At 46.8% G+C, this 24,655-nt stretch overlaps 1 protein-coding gene across 1 annotated transcript in view; it reads left to right on the top strand.

Annotated features, from left to right (window-relative positions):
- Window positions 1–19,564, top strand: part of CCDC60 (coiled-coil domain containing 60) — a gene marked incomplete at both ends in the record, with an annotated part of 154,817 nt that extends 135,253 nt beyond the window's left edge. Inside the window, 10 exon segments of the mRNA XM_080822231.1 lie at window positions 8,044–8,128; window positions 11,330–11,401; window positions 14,397–14,459; window positions 15,125–15,247; window positions 17,217–17,348; window positions 19,127–19,367; window positions 19,370–19,408; window positions 19,411–19,434; window positions 19,437–19,532; window positions 19,535–19,564. Of these exon segments, the coding sequence (XP_080678357.1) occupies window positions 8,044–8,128; window positions 11,330–11,401; window positions 14,397–14,459; window positions 15,125–15,247; window positions 17,217–17,348; window positions 19,127–19,367; window positions 19,370–19,408; window positions 19,411–19,434; window positions 19,437–19,532; window positions 19,535–19,564 (905 nt within the window).
- Between the last annotated feature and the right edge of the window lie 5,091 nt (window positions 19,565–24,655).

Raw genomic sequence — 24,655 nt, 5'->3', positions numbered from 1 at the left:
AGCCCATGGTCATCAATTGCTCTCTTTAAAATTTTAGTAATATATTCCATTCAGCTCAACTTATATAAAATATTGTCATTTCCACACATAATCAATACAAAATTATTAATGGGATATTTCATATCTTTTTCATACTGAGTTTTTGAAATTCAGTATTGACTTTTTCAAAACAACTTTATGGAGGTCTAATTTGCATACCATAAAATTCATTCTTTTTAAGGGTGCAATTCAATGACTGTTAGTCAATTTACAGCGTTGGGTAACTCTCACCATAATCTAATTTTAGAACATTTCAATCAAGCTAAATAATTTTAGGACATTTCAGTCAAGCTAAATGAATCGTATCCATTGGCAGTCCCTCCCCTTTGCCACCCCCCGACCCCAGGCAATCATAAATCTACTTCCGTCTCTAGGAATTTGTCTTTTCTTAGCATATTACGTATGGAAGTTGTATCACTCTGTGACCCCCACCCCCAACCCCCATCACCACTCTGGAACAAGTTTTTTCAGTAGTTCACAATTTGTGGGACACAAGTTCTTTAGAAAATCCATTAAAAGCTATAGGTCCTTTCCCCAGAAGAAAATTTATACACACATATATGCACAGTTTTGCATGCTCTTTTAGGAGGAGCCTATGGACTTCCACTAGATAGAAGCATAACTAAGGGGCACCTAGATGGCTCAGTCCATTAAGCATCAGCCTTTGGCTCAGGTCGTGATCCCAGGGTCCTGGGATCAAGCCCAACAATGGGCTCCCTGCTCAATGGGGAGCTTCCTTCTTCCTCTTTCTCTGCCCTTACTCCCTGCGAGTGCCTGCTCTCTCTCATGCTGTCTCTCTCTCTCTCTCTCAAATACAATCTTTATTTAATTTTTTAAGATTTCATTTATTTATTTATTTGTCAGAGAGAGAGAGACAGAGAGACAGAGCACAAGTAGGCAGAGTGGCAGGCAGAGGCAGAGAGAGAAGCAGGCTCCCTGCTGAGCAAAGAGCCCAATGCAGGACTCAATCCCAGGACCCTGGGATCATGACCTGAGCTGAAGTCAGTGGTTTACCCAACTGAGCCACTCGGGTGTCCCCAGATACAATGTTTAAAAAAAAAAAGAAAGAAAGAAAGAAAGAAAGAATCGTAACTAGATTCCTTAAGTCATGTAAAAAAAATTATTCTCTGAATTTCCTGGCTTGAGCAGGTATAGTCAAAGATAGGAAAAGAAGGGATTTATGCAGAAAGAGTAGGTAGAAGGGGGGAAAAAAAGAAAGGATCATAAAAGAGGCTGGCCGGTGCAAAATTATTGCTTTCTGGTGCATGGGATCTCTTCCTTAAGGCCACATCTCCTGTGTCCCCTCAGTGGCACCCAAGCTGAGGCCTGCCTTCTTAGCCAGGGCTCTTTCACACCACCTAGAATGCCCATCACAACAACCAAGGCCCGGTTAGGCGGATCTGAAAAAGACTGGGTGTGGTTCAGATTCGAGGAGGTTGAACTAGAGGTAAAGGTAGACCAGAAAGCCTGACTGAGGCCCTTATCATCAAAACCAAAAATGAGCAGAACGGCAAAAACCCAGTTAGTGGTCAGGACTCGGAGCAAGAACTACCAATGAGAAACAAATCCCACCCTTATCGACAGGCAATCATGAAAGGTTCCACGCCCTGAAAAGCTGTTTGCTGAACAGATTATCTAAGATCGAGTGGCACGAAGATCAACCCTCCATAGGCTGTGGCTCTTACAGATATCTTGAACCTTCTTTCATTTCAAAACCTATCTACTGATCAGCTGCTGAGTGCCTGGAACAGAGAATTACAGTTCCTGCCCTCCCCAAGCTTACCTTTTATTTTATTTATTTTTTTAATAATATTTTATTTATTTATTTGACAGAGATCACAAGTAGGCAGAGAGGCAGAGAGAGAGGAGGAAGTAGGCTCCCTGCTGAGCAGAGAGCCCGATGTGGGGCTCGATCCCAGTACCCCAAGATCATGACCCAAGCCGAAGGCAGAGGCTCCAACCCACTGAGCCACCCAGGCGCCGCGCCAAGCTTACATTTTAGAAGGAAGAAGCAGGGGCGCCTGGGTGGCTCAGTGGGTTAAGCCTCTGCCTTCAGCTTAGGTTATGATCTCAGAGTCCTGGGATCGAGCCCTGCATCAGGCTCTCTGGTCTTACCCCTCTCTGCCTGCCTCTCTGCCTGCTTGTGATTTGTCAAATAAATAAATAAAATCTTTAAAAAAAAAAAAAGGAAGGAAGAAGCAAATGATATGTGATTGGAAGATCATAAAACAAGACATGGGCCAGAGACAGACTGGTAGTGGGAATGGGGCTGGCCAGAGTGGTCAGAAAAGCCCCTCTCAGCTCTAACATTTAGGCTGAGATCTGAGGATACGAAGCCAGGGAAGGAGGCAGGAGTCAGAGTGGGCATCGTCTTTGTAGGGTCAGGTAAGGACTTCGGAGTGATTCTGAGTGCAAGAAGTCTCTGGAAGGCTTTCAGTACAGAAGTAACAGGATCCAGTTTTCTTTTCAAAGGTGTCTGTGTGGTTATTAGTGTCATATCCATGCTGTGTGTCTTTTAACCCTGAAAGCCTTGCAAGTAAGAAGTGTCCCCAGCTTCAAGAGCAGACTTGGTCCAGAAGTGGCACCAGTGGCAGCAGGAATGCGGAACGAAGGAGGGAGCAAAGGGGGAAGGAGACTGTGATGAGCAGAGGGGTGGACGGCGCCATCTCTCCAGGCACCCGAGACCCCAGAGAGCCGTCCCCAGTGGCTGCCTCCCTCCCACATCTAACCAGCTGACTTGCTCCCATCAGTCCCATCTCCTAAAGTCTTTTGAACCTTCTCTCTGCATTTCCATTACTTCATCTTAGAAAACTGGGGCATGTAGGCTAGTTTCTGACACTTACGTTTTGTTTCATACACAAGGGCTTTGTTAAAAAAAAAAAAAAAGTGGGAATGATATTTTAAGATTTGAGAGATTTTATATAAAAATTTGGATTAAAAACAACAACAACAGCAACACTGCGACAAGAGTGGACCCTTGACCCTGCACAGTGTTTAACTAGAGCTGCTCTTAGGTGGGGCACATGCTGGCTAGTTTTCCCCAGTCTCCATCAGTCCCTACTACCCCCAATCATTGCTCCCAGTTGGCCAAGTGCATGGCCATTTACTGTCTCATTTGCCCCACTGTACTCCTGAGAATAAGGATGATAATGATCACCATGACGACAGTACAATAGTTAATACTTAAGAAGACTTTTATGTATCAGGCACTATTCTAGCTTCTAGTATATACATACTAAGTGTGTACACACACACACACACACACACACACACACGTATATATTTGCATATAAATTCAACGAACCCTCGCAACAGTTTTACGCCTATTCTGTAGATGAGAAAATTGGAGCACAGTGAGATTACATTATTTGCCCAAAGTCACACATCTCATAAGTGATGAGGCCAAAATTTGAACCCAGGCAATCTGGTCCTTATGTCACAGTCACACTTCATCTATTTGCTTTACCCAAGTCTCTAGAAAAAGTGGGAAATGAAAGACCAAGAGGGAAACTCGATTTTTCTTACACTAGCTCCTGTCACCATCTGGTGCCTGACGCCTGTAGGTACCTGAGTTTGGAACACTTCTTTTCCCTGGTCCACATTCTTATGTCCTCTCACCCATGTGGACTGCAACAGCCTCCTTGTCTTCTTGTCTTGCTCTCACTTGCCTATGCACTCTTCTCCCTGTTGAGCCAGAAAGAACTTTCTGAATTAAAAATCCGATATAAGGGCACTAGGGTGGCTCAGTCAGTTAAGCATCCGACTCTTGATTTCGGTCCAGGTCATGATCCCAGGGTCCTGACATTGAGCCTGACATTGGGCTCTGCAGTGGGCATGGAGTCTGCTTAAGATTGTCTCTCTCCCTCTTTTTCTGTCCTTTCCCCAGCCTCTTTTTTTTAAAAAAAAAAGGAGGTGGGCAACTGGGTGGCTCAACTGGTGAAGCGTCCAAGTGATTTCAGCTCAGGTCATGATCTTAGGGTCATGAATTGGAGCCCCTTCTTGGGCGCCATGCTCCATGGGGCATCTGCTTAGGATTCTTTCTCTTCTTCTTCTTCTGCCCGTCCTCCCACTCTCTCGCTAAATAAATAAATACATAAGTATATATACACATAAAATATTTTTTAAAAATCTGATATAGAGTTCCCCAGCTTAACATCTTTCAAGGTTCCCCATTGCCTCTAAGACATTGCCCCTGATCTTGTCCCAGGCTGTCATAATAGGCTCAACTCTTACCATTTCACACCTTACACCAGGCTCTCCAACCTCACCAAAATGCTTTCCTCTTCTTAAACAATGCACATTCTTTCATGTCACTGTCTGCAGCGCTCCTTCACCTGTGACCCTTTAATCTGGTGGACTCCTACTCAACCTTCAAGACCCATATCAAATGTTCCCTCCACTGTGAGGTCTTCCCTAACACTCCTGGGTTCCCCCCTCTCAATTCTCTTAGTACTTTGATTTTGCTTTTATTGAGCACTTAAATTTTAATTTACAACTGTGTCTCATATTAAGTAGGAATTCCTTTTGGCTGGACACAAAGATCTGAAAAATAGTGGCTTAAAACAGAAAAAAGTCCATTTTTCTTACAGATTAAAGAAGACCAACCCATGACTGGTATGGCTCCCAGAGGTCATCGGGAACCCAGCTTCCTTCTGTCTTTCTTTGCCACTGTGCTCGGCATCGCTTTATGATCAAAATGGCTGGAATGCCACTCATCCCAGCCACATGCTAGGCTGAAAGCAGAAGGAAGTAGGTGACGTAGAGAAGTGCTCACTCCCCGCTGAGTGGAAGCAGTCTTCTCAGAAGCTTCATAAAACATTTCTACTAAACCCTCATTGTCCAGAATTTCATCCCAAAGGCACACCTAGCTGCAAAGATGTTGGACAATTGGTCTAGTAAATGCTTACCCTCACACACACACCCCCAAGAACATAAACACACGCATGCACACCAGTGTACACACACACATGCACACACATATGCACATATTTCTATCACTAAGGAAGATAGGGGAGAGGAACATGAGCTCTCTGCTGGTGTGGAGCAATGACGTCTTATTCACCCTCAGCCCAGCACACACCAGGTTCACAATGACCTGGAGATGCATTTCCACCAGAGACCTACATCCCAGGGAGAAAGTCTTTCTACATTCAATTCCCCATCCTCCCCCTCTATTTATACCTTAACCTCCCTCCCATTTGTCATAGACTTGACAAAAGCAGATTAATTTCCCAGACTTCCACTGCCTTCTGAAACCTCCTCAAATTTATTCTGAATTCATGAATCCTATTCTGAGAGACACGCCATTTAACCAAGGTCTAATTTCCAGGCTGGCTGCATAATGAAGTCTTTGTGGAGGCAAATCACTGGGGACAGTGGGTTATGGCCTCTCCATGGACTGATCCCTTCCCCAAATCAATGGCGAAGGGATTCACAAGACACCAAAAAGCCCAGGCCGTTCCTCCTCCCAGTCTTGAAGCTCCCAGTCCTGGAACTGTTAGAGGAGAAACACATTTGAATAGAAGCTCAGAAAGATGGCTCCTGTGGCCGCTAACATTCCCCCGGAACCCAGCCCTATACAACAAAAAAACCTTCTCTGTTTTTCCCCAAAGAGGAAGAAACAAGATTAGTCACCCAAGAGTGAGATTTATGGACTGGCTGTGGATGAAAGATGGGGGAAGGAAGTCAGAATTTTTTTGAAATTTGAAAACAGAGGATGCCATTGTCTGTAAACAATGGATAATGTCATCCCCATAGCTCTGGGAACTTAGGACCAAGCAGGTTTCTCTGAGTGTGGGCCTCCTTTATAGGGCCCTATTCCTCAGGGAAACCTTATTTTGTGATATCTGCACCCCCTGCAAACAAGTGTCTGCTCCCAGGTAGCCTTAAGGTGTAGATGTAGACCTCCGGAGTCCCTAGGCTTTATTTCAGTTCATAGGTCTCCAACTCAGCTACATGATGGATGGAGCTTGATACTCCTGGGCGCCTACCTGCCCAGAGGTATTGTTGACAAACAGGAAGAAAAACCTTTGGTGCACTAAATGAATGTGGAACCTTCCTCGTGATTCTCTACGAGAGCTGCCCAATGGGCCAAGTCACCAAGGCCATCTGCTGGTATCCACCTACCCTTAGGTTGGCCTGAATATGGGTGGGGGAAGGAGTAGGGGAGCAGTCAGATATTGTGCCTCAGATCCCAGAAGATGGGAAGAAAGTGGAGGAACCAGCCACAGCTCCCTTACTAATAGGCTTCTAGACACTCTCCCCAAGAATTCTGGGATGTGGGAGGTCTGGGATAGGGGAGGTGGGTGTGACAAGACAATGATGAAGACCGGATTCAGGTCAACTGGAATCATGCCCACAAATGACTAGGAGGATACAGCACTCGGGAATGAGGAAGGTGGAGTGGAAAATGGCTGAATGCTGGTGTTCATCACAGCCTAGAGGGCTCCGAGATCATTAAGGGGCAGCACCCTTGCCCTAGCACCCAGTGACCACATTTGTAAACAAGGCTGGATACAAATGGCGGTGGGAAGCACTGGGCTTCACTCCCGCAGGCATGGCTTTTGAAACCTGAACTTGCATTGATGACGGGCACCTACAGAAGGGTGCAAAGTATCCCCACTGCCACTGTCCTCCTTCCCTGATACCCCAAATCCAGCTCAAGTTCTCCCAGATCCTTCCCTCTTTTTCTCTTCTCCTTCACCATTTACTTCTGCAATCAGCAAGTGTTGACTGGGACCCCTCCATGACAAGCACAGTGCCAAGTACTTGCAAACGTGTATCCACATAAAACATGTAGGACTTCCACCATCCCACTTTTTGGGAAGCATACAGCTTACTCTAAGTATATTTCATTTTCCAACTTTCAAATCAGTGTATTAGCTTCCTGGGGCTGCCATGAACTGGGAGGCTGAAAACAACAGGAATTTATTGTCTCAGGCAGTTCTAGAGGCTGGAATCCAAAATCAAGGTGTGGCAGGGCTGTGATTCCTCTGGAACCTAGAGGGGGGAGCCCTCCCCTGCCTCTCCTAGCTCCTGGTAGTAACTGGCAACCCTCGGCACTTGGCTCTAGCTGCACTGTCAGTCCATCTGCCTCTGTCATCACGGGTTATCCTCTCCCTGAGTGTCTGTCCCCTCTTGTTATAAGGACACCAGTCATATTGGATCAAGGCCCCACTCCATGGCAGTATGACTTCATCTTAACCACATCCACGGCGTCTCCATTTCCAAACAAAATGTGAATACTTCACATTCTGAAATACTGGGGGATTAGGACACCCACATGTCTTTTGGGAAGACACGCTTCAACCCCTAACAGTCAGGCACAAAGATGTATTTCTGCACTAGGTAAAAAGCAACAATGTTAAGTACGAAAGGAGAAGTCACCTAGCGCAAGGAGGAGGCCGAGAGCACTGCGGGGGCGGGGGAGGTGGGGGGAGCGGCTGGAGCATGCGCTCCTGCCCGAAGTCCACCCTTCCTCGCGCAGCAAGAATGAACCCCATCTCGGAGTCTTTTCCAGGAAAGCAGAAGGTCTGGATTTTTACAGGAAACCTTCCAGTTTTAAAAGGTTAGCATCTATGTCAAATCAAACGAAACACGTGTGAGTTAGAGTCAGCCTGTGGATCACCAGGTTGGAACTTCAGGTGCATGGGATCAGGAAGGGTTTCCCAAGCAAGACGATTTCTTCTCAGAATTGGAAACTGTTCTCTCTGGCTACACTAGAGTTTAAGGTCAGGGAGGGGAGTGAGAGGGGAGGCAGGAGAGAAAACAAGCAGCCAGATCCTGCAAAGCCTCAGAGGCCACAGGGAGGAAGGCTGGTGGTATCCAAAGGGAAAATGACAAGTCGCTGGTTTTAAGCAGGGAGGTGATATCTGCTGTACAACATGCCAACCAGTGTTGGCTGTCTACACCTTGATCTATCCCTCTCCAGCTCACCACACGCAGGAGCTGAGAGATACCAGCCCCACCTGCCTTCTGGACAATGACCTCTCATGTTCCCATCAGATTTGCAGAAGCTGCTGGAAATGGTTCGGGAAGACGCCCGAAGGACAATCGTGTTGGAAAATGGGATGCAAAGAAAAGCACCCAGGTACGTCCCCGTGACCCCTGGGGCCGATAAAGGATGTCAGATAGCATTAGCCATAGCAGTTCCACATTACTGAACGCTTTTCTCTGTGACAGGCACTGAGCCATATACTTTGTCCATGTGTCTCACCTCCCTGGGTTCTTGCAACAACCCTCTGAGGAAGATACTATTCTCTTTATCTTACAAATGAGACAATGGAGCTCAGAGAGGCTAAGCAACTTGTTCAAGGTCCCCCACTAATGAATGGTAAGGGCACAACTTGAATGCAGATCCTTCTAATTCCAAAAAGCATCCTCCTAACCACCACACTGCACTGCTTCCCAGAAATTGTAAGAGCATTTGTCCACTCAGTTACCGAATGGTTATGAATATGTATGGACTAGGTACTAATTATTGCAGGAAACCTTATAAAAGGAAAGCTCAGACCTAAAAGAATGAATAGTAGGAGAACCGCATCTAGTCTGGGACGGGGATGGGGATCAGAGAAGTTTCCTCTGAGGAAGAGACTGTGACTCGCAGCCAACACTGGGGGCAGGTGAACATTTCAGGGAGCACATGGGCAAACGCGCTCAGGAGGCACCATGGCACCTTCAAGGAAACTAAATGCAGCCAGAAAGGGGTGGAGAGAGGCATGAGTTTGTCCAGGGACCTTGAAGACCACCTCCAGGTTTCTGGTTTCTTTCCTAAGAACAACAAAGATCCTCAGAAGGGTCAAGCCGGTGACCCAGGTGATGGGCTCATGGCGTCAGACTTGAACCTGAAGCGTCCTCCTTCCAGTAGGAAGGCTTATCCACAGGATTTCTGGCCTCAAACAGCCTCAGAGACCATGCCAGCTGGAGCTGGAGTTTCCTTCCCAAGTACATACACTCTGAGTCAGCTAATTACTTCCTGAAAATAAATGATGCTCTAGAAGAGCTTCTTTATCGCTCCCAGCCTACGGGGAGGCCGGCTATGACTTATGGGTTATTGTTATTACCGTAATTACAGTTCACCGAGCCCTTGCTCGTGTATCACACCCGCTGCTGCTTGCTGATGACGATTTTCTGCTGCTGCTGCCTCGACTTGCATCGGGGGCTCGGAGGGTGACATGTGGAAGCATCCCGAGACAGTGTCGGCCTTCCGGGCCCTGGCTGCTGTTCCCAATTTACCAGCGTAGCTCCATGAGTCTCCCTCCTTTGTAAGAAACCACGGCACGAACCCTGGCATTGGAGTCAGACTGACATGCATCCGAAAGCTAGAACAGGTCGACTCAGCCTTCCTCTAAGCCTTTTCTCATCTATAAGATGAGATTTTGTGGCCTCAAAGCACTGGCCTTGGAACCACGTAGGCTAGGCTGGATGGATCTCCGTCCTCATCACTGAACTGCTGTGTGATGTTGAGCAAGTGGCTTCACCTCTCTGAGCCTGATTCCAGTTCTGTAAAAGGAGGCTCATGAGCCATAATATTCTCTTTGTAAAGCATTATGACGGTTGTGAAAACAATGTCTATTCCAATGAGTCATTTTAAGAATTTAGGCGAAATGATGCATTTAACATATGAGCACAGGCCTGCCATATTACAAGCACTCGATACATGATGGCGGCGGCGGTGGTCCCTTTATTTCACACATAGCATCACACAGAATCTTTACAGCATGTTGCCGACGCAGGCTTGTTAACAACCACCCGTTGCCAACAACCCACCACAGGGATGGAGAAGGGCGATGAGTGTCTTGCAGAAGGATCCTCAAAAGACAAAACCACACAAAAGCAGAAAACTCATCGTGTGGCCTCTGCGTTCACTTCAGTGATCCAATAACCATGGAGACAGACCAAGAACTGGTTAAAATTTCCCATCCTCCTCAACTCCTCCAGGACTAAAATCTCCCTCATCTCTCCCCGAGGCAGCCCATATTGGAGGCTTCTCCGTAGAGCTGCTGAGAGACAGTGAGGAAAAGCTGCACATTTTCTTTTGGCCTCCTCCTGTTCGAATCTGGATTCCTTTTCCAATGTAGGCCCCAGATCTGCTCCCCTAGGGGCTGACCTAGAAACCCGGGGTTTTCCAGAACCCCTAACAGGCAACTGGACCAGCCCCAGCCTCAAAGCCAGATTGCCCTCTGGTCATCTTAGTCTCTTTGGGCTGCTATTAACAAAAATACCCAGGACTGAATGGTTTACAAACAACAGAAATTTATTTCTCACCGTTCTGGAGGCTATGAAGCCCCAAATCAAGGTGCCAGCAGATTTGGTGTCTGCTGAGGACCGTCTCTATAGATGGTTGTCTTCTTGCTGTAACTTTACGTCGGGGAAGGGAGCTCTGTAGAGTTTCTTTTATAAGGGCAGTAATCTCGATCATGAGGGTTCTGACCTCATAAGCTGATCACTTCCCAAAGGCCCCCACCTCCTAACACCCTCACCTTGGGGGTTTGGATTTCAACATATGAATTTGTGTGTGGGGTGGGTGCGGAGGATGCAAATATTCGGACCATAACATCACCTAGGAGGATGACTTTTTCTTAAAATCTTCTACCAGTATTGGGGGGCCTGGGTGGCTCAGTGGGTTAAAGCCTCTGCCTTCGGCTCGGGTCATGATCTCAGGTCCTAGGATCGAGCCCCGCATCGAGCTCTCTGCTCAGCGGGGAACCTGCTTCCTCCTCTCTCTCTGCCTCTCTGCCTGCTTGTGATCTCTCTCTCTCTGTCAAATAAATGAATAAAATCTTAAAAAAAAAATCTTCTACCAGTACTTTCTAAATGTCTCTGAGGGTCAGAATTAGCTGGGATGCTTATAAAAAATACAAATGTGTAGTCTTCATCCCAGACCCACTGAATTGGGATCTCCAGAGGAAACTGTATTTTTTAACAAGTGCTTCAAGTGGGCACCATTTCACAGGATGCTGAGAAATTCTAAGGTTTCAAAATGGGCTCTCTGCACACCTGTATCAGAAGTGTGTGTGTGCGTGCACACGTGTGTGCGCGTGCATGCACATGCGTGTGTGGTTCTAATGCAGTTCTGGGGCCTCACTCCAGGCCTGATGCATCCCAATCCCTGGGAGCATGGCCCAGGGAATATGTATTAGGAGCAATCTCTCCAGGTGATCCCATGCCCAGCAAAGTCCAAGGATCCCTGCTCTAGAAAGAGAGAATTCTCCATCCTCCCACAGACACTTCCTGCCTCAGGGGCCCCGTATGTTCTGTGTGTTACTAAGAGACTTGTTTTGCTTTGCAGTATCTTGTCGATGCTCAGACAAAACAAGAGCGATTCGGCCTATAAAGACATGCAGACTACCCGCAAGTCAAGGTAGGAGGGCACCCCCAGATCCCAGGGACCATTGCAGAGGTGCCCCTCACCAGCCCGTCGGAAGTAGGGCAGGGAGGGGCGACTTTTTCCTTCTTCACTGGAAATAAGCCCCTTAATTTCTGAGGCTGTGGGGTGAGTAACGAGGTGGCTCTTCCCCCACTCAAACTGTATAAAGTTAAAATCTTCCAGTCGTGGTGAGACATGAACCAGGGAGGGCGTGGCATCCTGTACAGAACTACCTTCTCCCTCTTTACCTGGGGTGGCTTTGAATGAGGGAGAGGAGCTCCAGCCCCATTTCATTTATTCATCTTGACTGTACTCATCAGCCCTCCCACCCCACCCCGTGCCAGGAACTGTGCTAGGTTTGGAGGGATTCAGCAGCAAATAGGAAGTATGTAGTCTGCCCTCGCAGACCTCACTGTCTGGACTGGGTGGGGTCCTAACTTCTTTTGTGCTCTGGACCCTTTCAGAAAAATGCTTTTTTTTTTTTTTTAAAGATTTTATTTATTCATTTGACAGACAGAGATCACAAGTAGGCAGAGAGGCAGGCAGAGAGAGGGGGGAAGCAGGCTCCCCACCGAGCAGAGAGCCTGATGCAGGTCCCGATCCCAGGACCCTAAGATCATGACCTGAGCCCAAGGCAGAGGCTTCAACCCACTAAGCCACCCAGGCTCCCCACAGAAAAATGCTTTTAAAGGCATACTGTAAACCATAAAGTTTTACAATGAAATCTATAGTACTATAGATTATGATATTATAACCAAATTGGGGATATAGTCATCTATGGGCTCCTTTAGCAATGAATTATATAACAAGACATAGCAGCAGATCTAATAACTACTGTAATTTTAGATTAGGGTTGAGTGTAAATGATCTCTCGAAGTATCTGCCACAATTGCAATGTTGTGCAAATACATGCAATTTCCATTTCTGCTAAAGGTTAGTTGAAATAAAAATGTAACCTTTTTTCCATCCGCATTCATGGACGCCTTGAATACTGCCTGTGGTTAAGAATCACTGGTCTAGGGGCGCATGGGTGGCTCAGTGGGTTAAAGCCTCTGCCTTCGGCTCAGGTCATGGTCCCAGGGTCCTTGGATAAAGCCCCACATCCTTAGCAGGGAGCCTGCTTCTTCCTCCCTCTCTCTCTGCCTGCCTCTCTGCCTACTTGTGATCTCTGTCTGTCAAATAAATAAATAAATAAAATCTTTAAAAAAAAACCTTTAAAAAATTAATAAAAATATAAAATAAAAATAAATCACTGGTCTAATGGGAGAGCCATGCATTTATTAAATAATGCCACAGAGTTAGCCATATGATCATGACTATGGAAAGTGTTCTGAAGGAAAAGTAAGGAGGACTGGGTGCATGGTGGGCACTAGAGGTCTAAGACTGAGTTTGACATTTAAGCTGAGACCTGAAGAAAAGACAATTTAGCTAGCCTATGGTGGGGATAGCTGGGGATAGGTGGGAATAGTGTTCCAAGCAAAAGGAACAGCCTGTGCAAAGGGCCTGAGACTGGAGGAAGCTTAGAGGCACTGAGCAGAAATCAATATGGCTGAAACTCAAGGAGAGTCAAGGAACAGGGAGACAGAGAGGAGCAAAGGGTCTTTGTTGTTTATTTCTGCTTGTTCTTTTATCACAGCTAATACCGCTACTTCCCTCACTTTCCACCTTGTCCCTGAGTCACATTGTCAGTGCTAGAAAAGAAGAGAGCCATCTACAGGAGGGAGGTCAAAGCCAGCACACTCCCCCAAAGAATTCATCTGCAGGGGTTGGGGCAGCTGGTTGGAATCCAAACACAAGGACCTCTGCATACTATTACTGGGGCCCTGGATCCCAGCAAGATGGGATAAGGGCTCCATCCATCACCTGTCAGAGATAAGACCTCTAGATCTAGCCCCCTGAGCCTCTGGGAAAAGCAGCAAAGGTCAGGACCTTTCCTACGGAGAGGGGTCTGGGAAGTGGCGAGCCTCCTGAAGGAAGTTCCAGGTGCTACAGGGCCAATAGGGAAGGGTCAGCTGCACATCACAAGGATAAAAACAAAACAAAACAAGCTCATTCTCTAGAACCGGACAGAGAAGGCAGTCAAGTAAGTTTTCCAAGCATTTGGTAAAAAGGGAGACAGGGCAAGAGAAAAGGCGTGAGACACTGGTATTGAAGGACCCGGGAGAAGGCGCACGGGAGGGATGGACATGGGCAAAGGAGCTTCACCCCCTTCTAGGAACTTGGACCAGCAAAGTCACAGGAGGGAGTGGCCACTCAAGGAATTCAGTCAGCCCACACCTTGAAAGGGTTCAATGTCATGAAGAGTTGACTGATCACAGATGAGGACATTGATGATCCAGAGCCAAGGTGCTTGCCTGAAAACTGGGAGGCGGTGGTACCTGGGTTGGGCTCTGGAGTCAGCTCTGTCTTCAAAGTAAACCGAAGTGAATGGTCAGCTCAGGGTCCAGTTCAGAGAAGAAAATCCTTGAGTGAAGAAGCAGTCTGGGGTTGGGAACATCAACGTCATGACTAGAAGGACTTGACCATCCCGTCACCAAACCTGCAACTCAGCCCAGGGGTTATATGTTAATCGGTATAGAGAGGAAAATGGAAGGGGCCCAAGTAAACTTGTCCTTCAGAGGCAAAGATCGATTTTGTACAAATGAAGCTGGGATCCAGAAAATATGTCATTCTGACAATACACAGAGACAGAAGGTCAAACTCAGACTAAGAGTCAGAGCAGGAAGAACTTACTATAGACCATGAAACAGTGTTGGATTTGGACAGGAGGAGAAGAAACAAGAAGGGCCCTCCAGGCAGGGGATATGGGTAGAAGCAAGGGCCAAGAGATGGGAAAAATATATACTCAGTTCTATGACTGGTCCCTTAATTAGAGCCACCTCCCTTACCTGAACCCTGGAGGCTAGCAGGTGTCATGGGAGCCCCCGAAGACACCCTTTTTGTGAAAAGCAGGCTCCAGGCTACCTGAAACGATCCTTTTGTGTTTCAGTGACAGATCCAGCAGTACAAGCGGAGAAAGCCACACCCAAGTCATCCAGAAGAAGTCTAAAAGGTAGGCCAGTTGGGCAACAGAACAAGCTGGGCAAAGGCACTGTGGCAACCACATTGCCTGTATCCCCAGGGGTATGGAAATAACGCAGTGCAGACCACACTCCCTGAAGTCATACAAACTGCTTAAAGACAAGGGATGCCCAGGGCAAGGAGGTCACAGCCAAGATGGCAATGCAGACAATGACAATAAATTCCTCTCTGCGCCAGGCATGGGGTGAAGCATTCCATATTATCTTACTTATTCCCCAAAACCAATTCTATGAGGCAGGAGCATTATCCCATTCTATGGGGGGGCAAGCTGAGACCTGGCCAGGTGAGATGTCTTGCCCGAGGCCAAGAAATAGTGGTGCTGATTTCGAACCTGAGTCTCCCAGCTCCAAATTCCATTTTCATCGCACTGTCCTTCCTTAACATTTGCTGGGCTCAGGCAAACGGATGTCTCTCTGTGGGCTTACTTATTAAAGCCTGAACCACCAGCCTGATATTGTTGGGAAGATCTGTCCTTCCCATATCTAGGGGAATGTGAAGGGAAGATCCAGGTGAGGGTAGAGCACCGGGTGGTACAGAGAGTCTCCACAGCAGAGCACCTTGGGGCTCAGGGAGGCCAGCCTCATGGGTCTGATCCTGGGGCTCCATCCCTTAAGCCCTTTGTATCTGTGTCGACAGCCGCACCAACCGTGACATCATCCAATGCAAGTCAGGCGTGTGCAGCTCCATGAGGGCCAAGTTCTACAGCGTGGCCCAGGAGGCTGGCTTCTGTCTTCAAGACAAGATGGAAATCCTCATGAAGTAAGGGCAACAAACATCCATGCATCCAGAGGACACTCATCTACCCACTAATGTCAGGTGCTGGGGCTTAGCAGGGAATAAGGACGTATTTCCTGCCCTTGGAGAGCCCAGAGTCTCCTGGAAAGTATGGGTAGAAACAAACAACAGAGTCGATAAATATATAGGCACAAATTATAATCACTGCTATACAGAAAGAGAACAGGGTGCTGTGAGAGGGAAACCATGAGGACCTAATTTAGGTTGGGTAATCCAGGAGGCTATCTCTAAGGAGGTGACTTTAGGCTGAGCCCTGACAGATGAGGAGGAGCTGGTGATGTGGTAAGAAGGCCGCAGGAGAAGTACATACAAAACCACCAAAGTATGAAGGGACGTGGAAAATGTGAAGAGAAGGAAGAAGGAGGGGGTGAGAGCTGCATTATACACAGCCATGAATGCCACACTTGAGACTTGGAACTTGATTTTAAGAGTACTGGTGGGCTACTGGAAGATTTACTTTCCTACTCTGACAACCCAGTAACTGTCTCCCTTCCCAGTCTCCCCCTTGACTGTGGTCACCATTCACCCCCCATAAAACCCACCCATTTCCTTCAACTTAGGTTATATGATAACTCTCACAATTTTAGTGAGAGTTATATTGGTTATATTATATTATATTATTTTATATTATATTATATATTGGTCTCTCACCATTTGAGCATGGAGGGGTCAGCTGCTCTGACTGCTCATTGGGAGATGACCTGCCCCCACCTTCTGGAAGACCCCAAGCTTATGAAGGAGACAGACAAAGAGACCGTTACCACACAGGCTGATGAGGGCCAAAATGGGAGTGAGCCTGGGGCTAAGGGATCATGTGAAAAGGATGTCTTGCCTAGCATAAGACAGCAATAAGAAAGGTCCTCCTGGGGGAAATATTTTCAGTTTAATAAAAATTAATGAGATTTCCAGGGCATGTGCTACATACCAGCCAGGGGGTGTAAGAGTTTTGTATTTATCATTTAGCCCTCACAAAAATCCTAGGAGGTAGGTGCTGTTATTAGACCCATCTTATAGATGAGTAAAGTGGCCACAGAAATGTCTCTTGTCAAAGGTAATAAAGGTGGAATTTGAGGCCAGAGAGTCACATAGGAAGAGGGAAGGAGGGTTGGGGGTTCCAGAGGAAAGCAACAGCAAAGTCTCAGAGGCCAGAAGGGGCACAGGGCACCAGGAACTGCCAGTAGTTGCGTGTGGCTGGGGCTTGGGTTGCTTTCGTGGTAATCAGAGAAACAGATAGAGACCAGATCATAAAAGGTCTTACTAGTCCAGCTATGGAGGTTGAACTTTACCTCAGAACTTTGTTCATGAGCCAAAGTATAAAATGCCAAGCTGGAAAATGCTGTAGAGGCTGAATAATCCAGAGCCTTGGAAGGCAAGTTACTCAGGAAACTTTATTGCAAGTAAAATGGAAAGTCACTGAAAGTTGTACACAGGTGAGTGACACGGTTATGTTTATACTGGAAAGGCTCCTTAGAGAGCTAGAACATATGCCCAGAATGATAAAGGGGAGTGAAGAAGAGAGGAACCAACTTGAGTCAAACACCTACGTGCATCTGGCCCTAAGCTCGGCACTTTACACACATTGTATCATTTAATCCTCACCTCCAAGAACCGGAACCATTATTACTCTCCATTTTACAGTTAGAAAGTGTTTCAGTGCAATCAAAAGTAGTAGGGAGAGAATGAAGGCTGATTTAAAATTAAAAAAAAAAAAAAAAAAAGGTGCTGACTAGATTTAGCAAGAAAGGAGCATTTCAGGACCCTGGAGAGAGTCGTGTCCTCTTGCCTGAGCCAAGTTGTAAATTGAAGAGCATCTGAGAGGGCTAAGTATTTCATAAAGAAAATGGTGTTTAAGTCAGATCTCAAAAGAACAATTAGGATGGGCAAAGAAGAAATGGATCTGATCTTCTTCCTTTTCATACAACCTCTGATACAGGCGCCAAGAAGAGAGAGGTCTCCAGAAGTTCCATTCTTTTGTCATTGTCTCAAATTTTAAAAAGGATATAGCAAAAATGAGGCATCAAGTCTCCATGGTAAAAGGAGATGCAGAAGAAATTGCAGACCATTGGTAAAGATCCTGAGAGCCAGATAAGAGTGTCCTTAAGGCGGGGGGAGGGGGAAGGGGACTGTTATTACAGAATTACATTTGATCCCATTATCCTTCAAGACTGTTCTTGGCCACAAACAGGCCCCCCCCCAAACAGGCAGTCATGCAAGAACCCCTTAGTTCCTGAGCCACAGATAATCCAACAACTGTGGGCTCCATACTTATCTTCTGTTTGATTCAGACTTGCAAATGAGGACTAATTTGCCAACCCCTTGCAAGAGGCAGATGAGGCAAACCACCTAAAAATTTCTACAAATTGTGAGGTCTATGAGGCAATCCCTATATTTCCCCCAAATAACTTGACCCCTGATGGATATAAAACCAGGCAGGCATATCCTAGGAGCACTGTGCCCCAGCATGGGGGTGATAATAGAATTACAACAAAAAGCACCGTGGATTGAGTGATTACAGGGTGGCAGACATGACCCTAGGAAATTTTCCTAAATTATCTATTTTATTTTCCACAAAACTCCTGAAAGTTACATATGAATCCCCACTCCGTAAACAAGGAAACTTCAAGGTTTAAACTCCTGTCTGACCCCAATCTCTACGCTAATCTGCAATACAGAATTGGAGTTTGCCACGAGCCCCATCATGGCAGTGTGGGGAAATCAGGATCTAAGAATAAGATGAGAACATATAGGAATGCACCCAGAATCCCTTCCATGATTTTAATAATGTGGAATGGGAGTTTACAAGAAGACACGAATACATATATACCACAAAATATAAAATACAAAGCAGTGCACATTGCCCAAAGTTAGACGATCAATTTCTTCTTCAAATTCCTCTATAATTGATTCAGCTCTATCGGGGTCGGGGCGGGGAAGAATCCTTTTTTCTTTTTTAAAGAGGAGCCATCCTCTGCCTTAAAACCTGGTCATACCTGAACCAGGTTGGAATCTACCTTATTCCTATCATCTCAAGAATGGGTTACCAGGGGCATCTGGGTTGCTTAGTGGGTTAAGGCCTCTGCCTTCGGCTCAGGTCATGATCCCAGGGTCCTGGGATAGAGCCCCGCATTGGGCTCTCTGATCAGCAGGGAGCCTTCTTCCCCACCCCCTGCCTGCCTCTCTGCCTACTTGTGATCTCTGTCTCTCTGTCAAATAAATAAATAAAATCTTAAAAAAAAAAAAAAAAAAGAATGGGTTACCAAACGACCCTCAGACTCTATTGCAGCATTCAGGAAGGTTCTCAAAACCCACCAAAATGCACAAAGCTGTGGGCCGGGCTTACTCACTAACAAGGATGTAGAAAATACACACACACTTTCCCCGTCCTCGTCCCCCTCCTCATCCATCTTGGGCGTGAGAGCCCCCTGCATCATGGCAGGGATCCCACAGATATGTCTGTGACCTCCCTGGTCTGATTAACTCTCAAAAGAGAAGCTTCAGAATCTCAGTGCCCCTTCCTTTCTTGTGGCTTTTCACACTGTCTGCTTGATTAGAAAAACCATAAATTCTTTAAAGCGTGCCCTTAATTTTTTTTTAATGAGATGCAAATCATGCTTCAGCTTTTACTACCCCCGAAAAAAACAAAAGACTTGCCTGAGCGGTGTGGGCCCTTAACGTTCAAGAGTGGAAACAGTCCTCCCAGAGAAGGACAGTGTTGCCCTGGGGACATCCCAGGAGTGGTAGAAAGAGAGAGTGGGGAGGGAAGACCTGAGATACACAGACCCACCCCCCTCCCCCCAAGCAGCTTCCTAACTGGCCCTCTCTCCTTGGGATCTGGATTTGAAGGTACTTTGACCTGCTGTCCAAACTCCCTGAGGATCTGAAGAATTTCCGCCCCGCCAAAAAGATCCTGGCGAAACTGCAGAAGTTTGGGGAAAACCTGGACCTCAGGATCCGGCCCCATGTCCTCCTGAAGGTGCTGCAGGACCTGAGAATCTGGGAGCTGTGCTCTCCAGACATTGCTGTGGCTATCGAGGTAATCACTGTGTTCTGTCCGCTCCTTGCTACGCCTCCGGTGCCCTTATTCAGGCATCTCTCAATGTCCAGGCACTGGTTAAGCAGTGCAGACCCAATTAAAAAGACATAAGGTCTCTGCCTTCACGGAGCTCATCATCTAACAGGCGAGGGATTACCACGTGACCTTGGTGGTTCAACTCCAGGGGACATTATATTCCAGGTAAACGGTGCCCCCTGGGGAAACCTGGAGGCTTTGGAGAGACATAAATAAGTGCGCAAGTGAATAAAATAACTTAACAATCATAATAAGGAGCACTCTAAATGTGGCCTGTGGGCCAGCAAGCATAGACCTCACCTGGGTGCTTGTTAGAAATGTGGAATCTCGGGCTTCAAACCATTATCTACCAACTCAGAATCTACATTTAAATGAGGTCCCGGGTGATTTGTATGCACAATAAAGTTTAAGGAGCACTGATTTAAGGTAAACGTAGAGGGAACCTATTTTAACTAGGGCGACTGGGAAAGGTGACTTTCGAGCTGACACAGATCTTGACTTGTGGGAGGGACTCATTGGCAGTCAATGGGTTGAGAAGGAAGCAAGCAAGGAGGGGCACGGTTGCCAGGGGACTGGAGAGGTCAGTCTGTGCAGACTTTTGGAAAGTCAGGTTAAGGATTTAGGTCTTTATCTCAAGGCTGCAGGGAAGCCACTGAATGGTTTTTAATGGTAACTTAACATCACCACCCACCCTAGACATTCTTAGGGTATCAGCAGATGAAGGAGAGTCACTTCCTTAATTTCATCAGATGGCCTAAGTACATTTTTTTTTTTAAAGTGGGCTCCATGCCCAGCGTGAAGCCCAACGCAGGGCTTGAACTCATGAGCATGAGATTGAGACCCAAGCTGAGATCAAGAGTCGGAAGCTTAACCAATTAAGCCACGGAGGTGCCCTAGATGGTATATGTACATTTTAATAGGGCTTTCAATGTCTCAAGATAAAAACGGGACTCAAATGGTGGAGTTCTCTGTCCTCTGGGTGTTTTCCTACTGGGCTGGCACTCTCACAGAGTATATATGTGGTGTAAGTTCAGGAGTGGGGGGAAGGGGGATGACCCTGTGGACAAATTCATAGGTCCAGACTGCACTCCCCACATCCTGTGAGGCTCCTTAAGGAAAGACTGGTCAGCTAGTCCAAAACTCACTCAAGGGCAACTCTCCACTCCCCACTTGCCAGTTATGGGGTCCACCACCCACCTGCCAATTATGGGGTTGTAGAAGAGGCAATCTCCAGTTGGGTAAGAGGAAGGGGGTATGGAGGCTCAGAGGTGAGTTCACCACCCTAGCTAGTAAAACTCAGCATGCTCTTCTCCCAGTGAGATCATCACAGAATGTCCGATAACCGGGACATGGGTGTCTTTTAATCTAGAACTTGTATGAAACCACATTTTGTGTCCTAAAAGCCTTTATTGGAAGTGAGCTCTTAGTGACCAACAATTCTCAAAGAGGTCTACAAACAAACAAACAAACAAACAAAATGTTTAAGGACAACTGACTGTTAGAGATATTAGGGATTAGGACAGAAAGAAAAATGCAGAGAGCTGGGGTTTTCTGCTTCCCCCCAATTTCTCTGGGTCAGCAGTAACAAAAAGGGGCTTACAATTAGTTTGCTGAACCAGGAAGCTGGAAGGGGGTCCTTTTCTTGAGAGAACAACCCCCATCATAATGATCCAAGGCATTATGCATGCCTGAATGGTCAGAGGACTCCTGCAGCCACCAGCCTCAGTCACACATCTTGCAAGATCTTGGAGGTAGGGCAGGAAAGTGAGTCTAGCTTTCAGACCAGATCTGAAGCCACTGCTGTATTTGCCCTGCAGTTTGTACGTGAACACATCATCCATATGTCTCAAGAGGATTATATCACCTGGCTGCAGACCCGCATCAATATCCCCATCCGATTCCAAAGTCTACGGGCATAGCCTGGACCTGGGTCAACCAGCTGTCCCAGTGGAGGAGGGCTAGACTACACTCTGTTCCTGCTTCCTACCTGTGTTCCTGCTTCCTGCCTACTCTCATGCACACACACGAGAATATAGGAGGGTCTGACCTCTGGCAACATTCTAGAAGAAGATACTCCCAGGGGAAACTCCCTTCAACTTTACACCCCAGCCTTGAACTCCCAGTCTCTGTTCCTCATTGGTTCAGCCTGACTCTACCCATTCCCTCTCCAGATGCCTTCACCTTACTCCTCTTCCTCAAGTACTGGTTAATAAAATGGAGCTGAGTGTTTGATATATGGCTGGGAAAAAGTTGGAACTGTGGAATTTGGGCATGGTATTCAGATCCTAATAGTAATCACGGTTACTATTTATTAAGCTTTGGTTATGCAATAGGCCCAGTGCAGGGTGAAGTTATATTGCCTGCTAATATCATTCAATCTCACAATACCTTGGTTAATTGAATAGGGAATGATACTGTCCCCATTTTACACCACCAGAGCTACAGCATATTTCTAAACATTATATACAGGCCACAGATGGATAGCTGGGTGGGTGGGTAGATGAATGGATGAGTGGATGGAAGGATGGATGGATGGATGGATGGATGGATGGATGGATGGATACATGATGGATACATGGGTGGATGGGTGGATGGATGAATGGATGGGTGGGTGGATGGATGGATGGGATGGATGGATACATGGATGGATGGATGGATACATGGATGGATGGATGAGTCATTCCCCAAAAAGGCAAATTGTATGCAAGAAAACTTCAGCCTAAAAAGTTCTCATATATTTTCTGGTGGTCTTGGTTGCACAAGGAAGCTTAACTTCCTGTCATCTCAAAATGTATATGGACTCATTGCCATTTTACCTCTTTTCTCATTTTAGTCTTATGCTTACCTACATGCTCACTAAGTTACAGAACAGGAAGTCATTTTAAGTCACTGATGGCCCAGCTGAGTTAATGATTAAACAACTGGGCTTGATTTGCTCCTATTCCCAGATGTTCAGAGCACTCGTGTAGGCTGGCCTTCTGCATCTCTGCAAGATAATCCAGAAGGGAGGGAGGAGGGCCGAATGGGTGCTCCTTTTCAGTCTAAGCAACAGCTCACTCTTCCACTCACCTAGTCAAGTCATTTATTCATTCATTCAGTGAATGTTTCGAGAGCTCACTATGCATCAACCAAGCTCTAGGTTCTGAAGATACAGCCATGACTAAAGCAGACGAAGTCCCTGCTCTCTTGGGGGTTACATGGAGACAGACAAGTCCACAAAAGGCAATGAGGTGGGAAGAGGGATTGCACAGTATCACACGTCGCTTCACACGGACGTCCTCTCCTCTGGACAGGCCACTGAGGTGCAAAGGTGAGATACTGCCTATGAGAAGTCTGCAAAGTGAAGAGACCCCACATCTGGATGTGTTAAATAGGGTTTTAGGTGAGGGGGAGGTGAGAAGAAAGGAGGAGGGCCAAGGAGGAAAAAAGAGGAAGGAGGAAACGGGGCTGAGTACCAGAGTGAAAAGGAATCTTGGGGGAAAACCAACCAGGGCAAAGTTCCGAGGTGGGTCTGGCTGGGGGATCTCCAAGAACTACCAATGCCAAACCAATGCCCTCCACTACCTGACCCCGGATCCTCAGTAATTTCTGACACATACTCAAGTGTCCCTGTAAAGTGGTGTTTTGAGGAAAGAGGAGAAGAAGCTTGTTCTCTATCTGGGTCTGCCTAGGGGCAAAGGAAGGGCTTGAGAGACCCCGAATGGAACACAATGAAGAGTTTAGTAGGAGCAAAAACTCCAAGACAGTCTACTATTCCATAAATTCTCTAAATTTATAGAAAACTTTGTTTTAAGATTTTATTTATCTGACAGAGAGAGCACAAGTGGGGGAGTGGCAGGCAGAGGGAGAGGGAAACGCAGGCTGCCTGCTGAGCAGAGAGCCCGACGATATGGGGTTCCATCCCAAGACCCTGGGATCATGACCAGGGCTGAAGGCAGATGTTTAACCCGTCGAGCCACCCAGGCACCCCTATAGAAATCTTGAATGAACATTTGGCTTCCCACTAGATAGGGGATGGGACTCTGCAAAATTAATATGTATCTCATACATCTCTCGAATGTCAGGTGACATTTAATTACACTAGAGAATCAGTGCAATGATGCCAAATTAAAGCAAGTACAAGATCATCTCAGGGGACATAGGGCTGGGGGTGGCAGGAGGGGGTGGGGCTCCTCCTACTTGAGATGTCAGGAAAAGCTTGCCAGAGAGGGTGATGATAGCTTAAGATGAGCAAGAGCCAGGGAGAGAAAGGTAAGCCAGACAAGGAGGGAGGGAAGGACGTTCCGTGTGCGACGGCCTAGAGGCAAAAAGAAACTTGATGTCGTTTGAGGAAATAAAATAACAACGTCTGGCTAAACTGTAAGATCAGGTTGTTGGCAGGACAGGGAAATGGAGGAAGGCAGGAGAGACCAATTTGGAGACGCTTTCTAGGCCATGTTACTGGCAATAGGGACCCCTGGAAGGATTCTGAGCAGGAGCATAATCAGGCTTGTGTTCCAGAAAAAAAGAAAAGGCTACTGTGTAAGTGCAAGGTGGGAGGCAGGGAGCTAAGATAAGGCCGTTGCTGTGACTGTGGGGAGAGCCACAGCAGTGAGGACCGAAAGTCTCTCAAAAAAAATCAACAGACCTTGGTGTGGTGGGTTACAAGTGGGCAGAAGGCAGAGTGTCAGGAACCATGTCCGGTTTTCCAGCTTGGATCTCTGTGTGGAGTATGGTGCCTTCGATATAACACGAAGAAAGGAAGAAAAGAAAGTTCTGAATGTTCTGTTTTGAGCAAATTGAGTGGGACAGTCGAATTAGAAGGATCTGAAATTCAGGAGGGAGGACTGAGGTGGAAAGAGGACATCGACATCACATGGGCCATGATGGTTGAGGTAGGAAGTGGGAGGAGAAGCAAGGAGAGCCGCCTTGAGGACAGAATGACAAAAGCATCAAGCAGCCCACTCACAACCCAGCCCTGACTGAGGGATTGATTGCTTTGTTCCAGACACTCTGGAAAGTGCTTGACACAGTTTATCTCATGTCATCTTCATGATCCTGCAACGCCAGGCTCCCCTGCTTTACAGACAATGAAACTGAGCTTCCCAAAAGTGTCCTGCACGGGGCACCTGGGTGGCTCAGTGGATTAAAGCCTCTGCCTTCGGCTCAGGTCATGATGCCTGGGTCCTGGGATCAAGCCCCGCATCGGGCTCTCTGCTGAGCGGGGAGCCTGCTTTCCCCCTCTCTCTCTGCCTGCCTCTCTGCCTACTTGTGATCTCTGTCTGTCAAATAAATAAATAAAATCTTAAAAAAAAAAAAAGTGT

This window comes from Martes martes (genome assembly GCF_963455335.1).
Source record: "Martes martes genome assembly, chromosome: 13".
NCBI classification, from domain to species: domain Eukaryota; kingdom Metazoa; phylum Chordata; class Mammalia; order Carnivora; family Mustelidae; genus Martes; species Martes martes.
The sequence above is the reverse complement of the archived record's forward strand: the minus strand, read 5'-3'. Positions and strand labels throughout refer to the sequence as shown.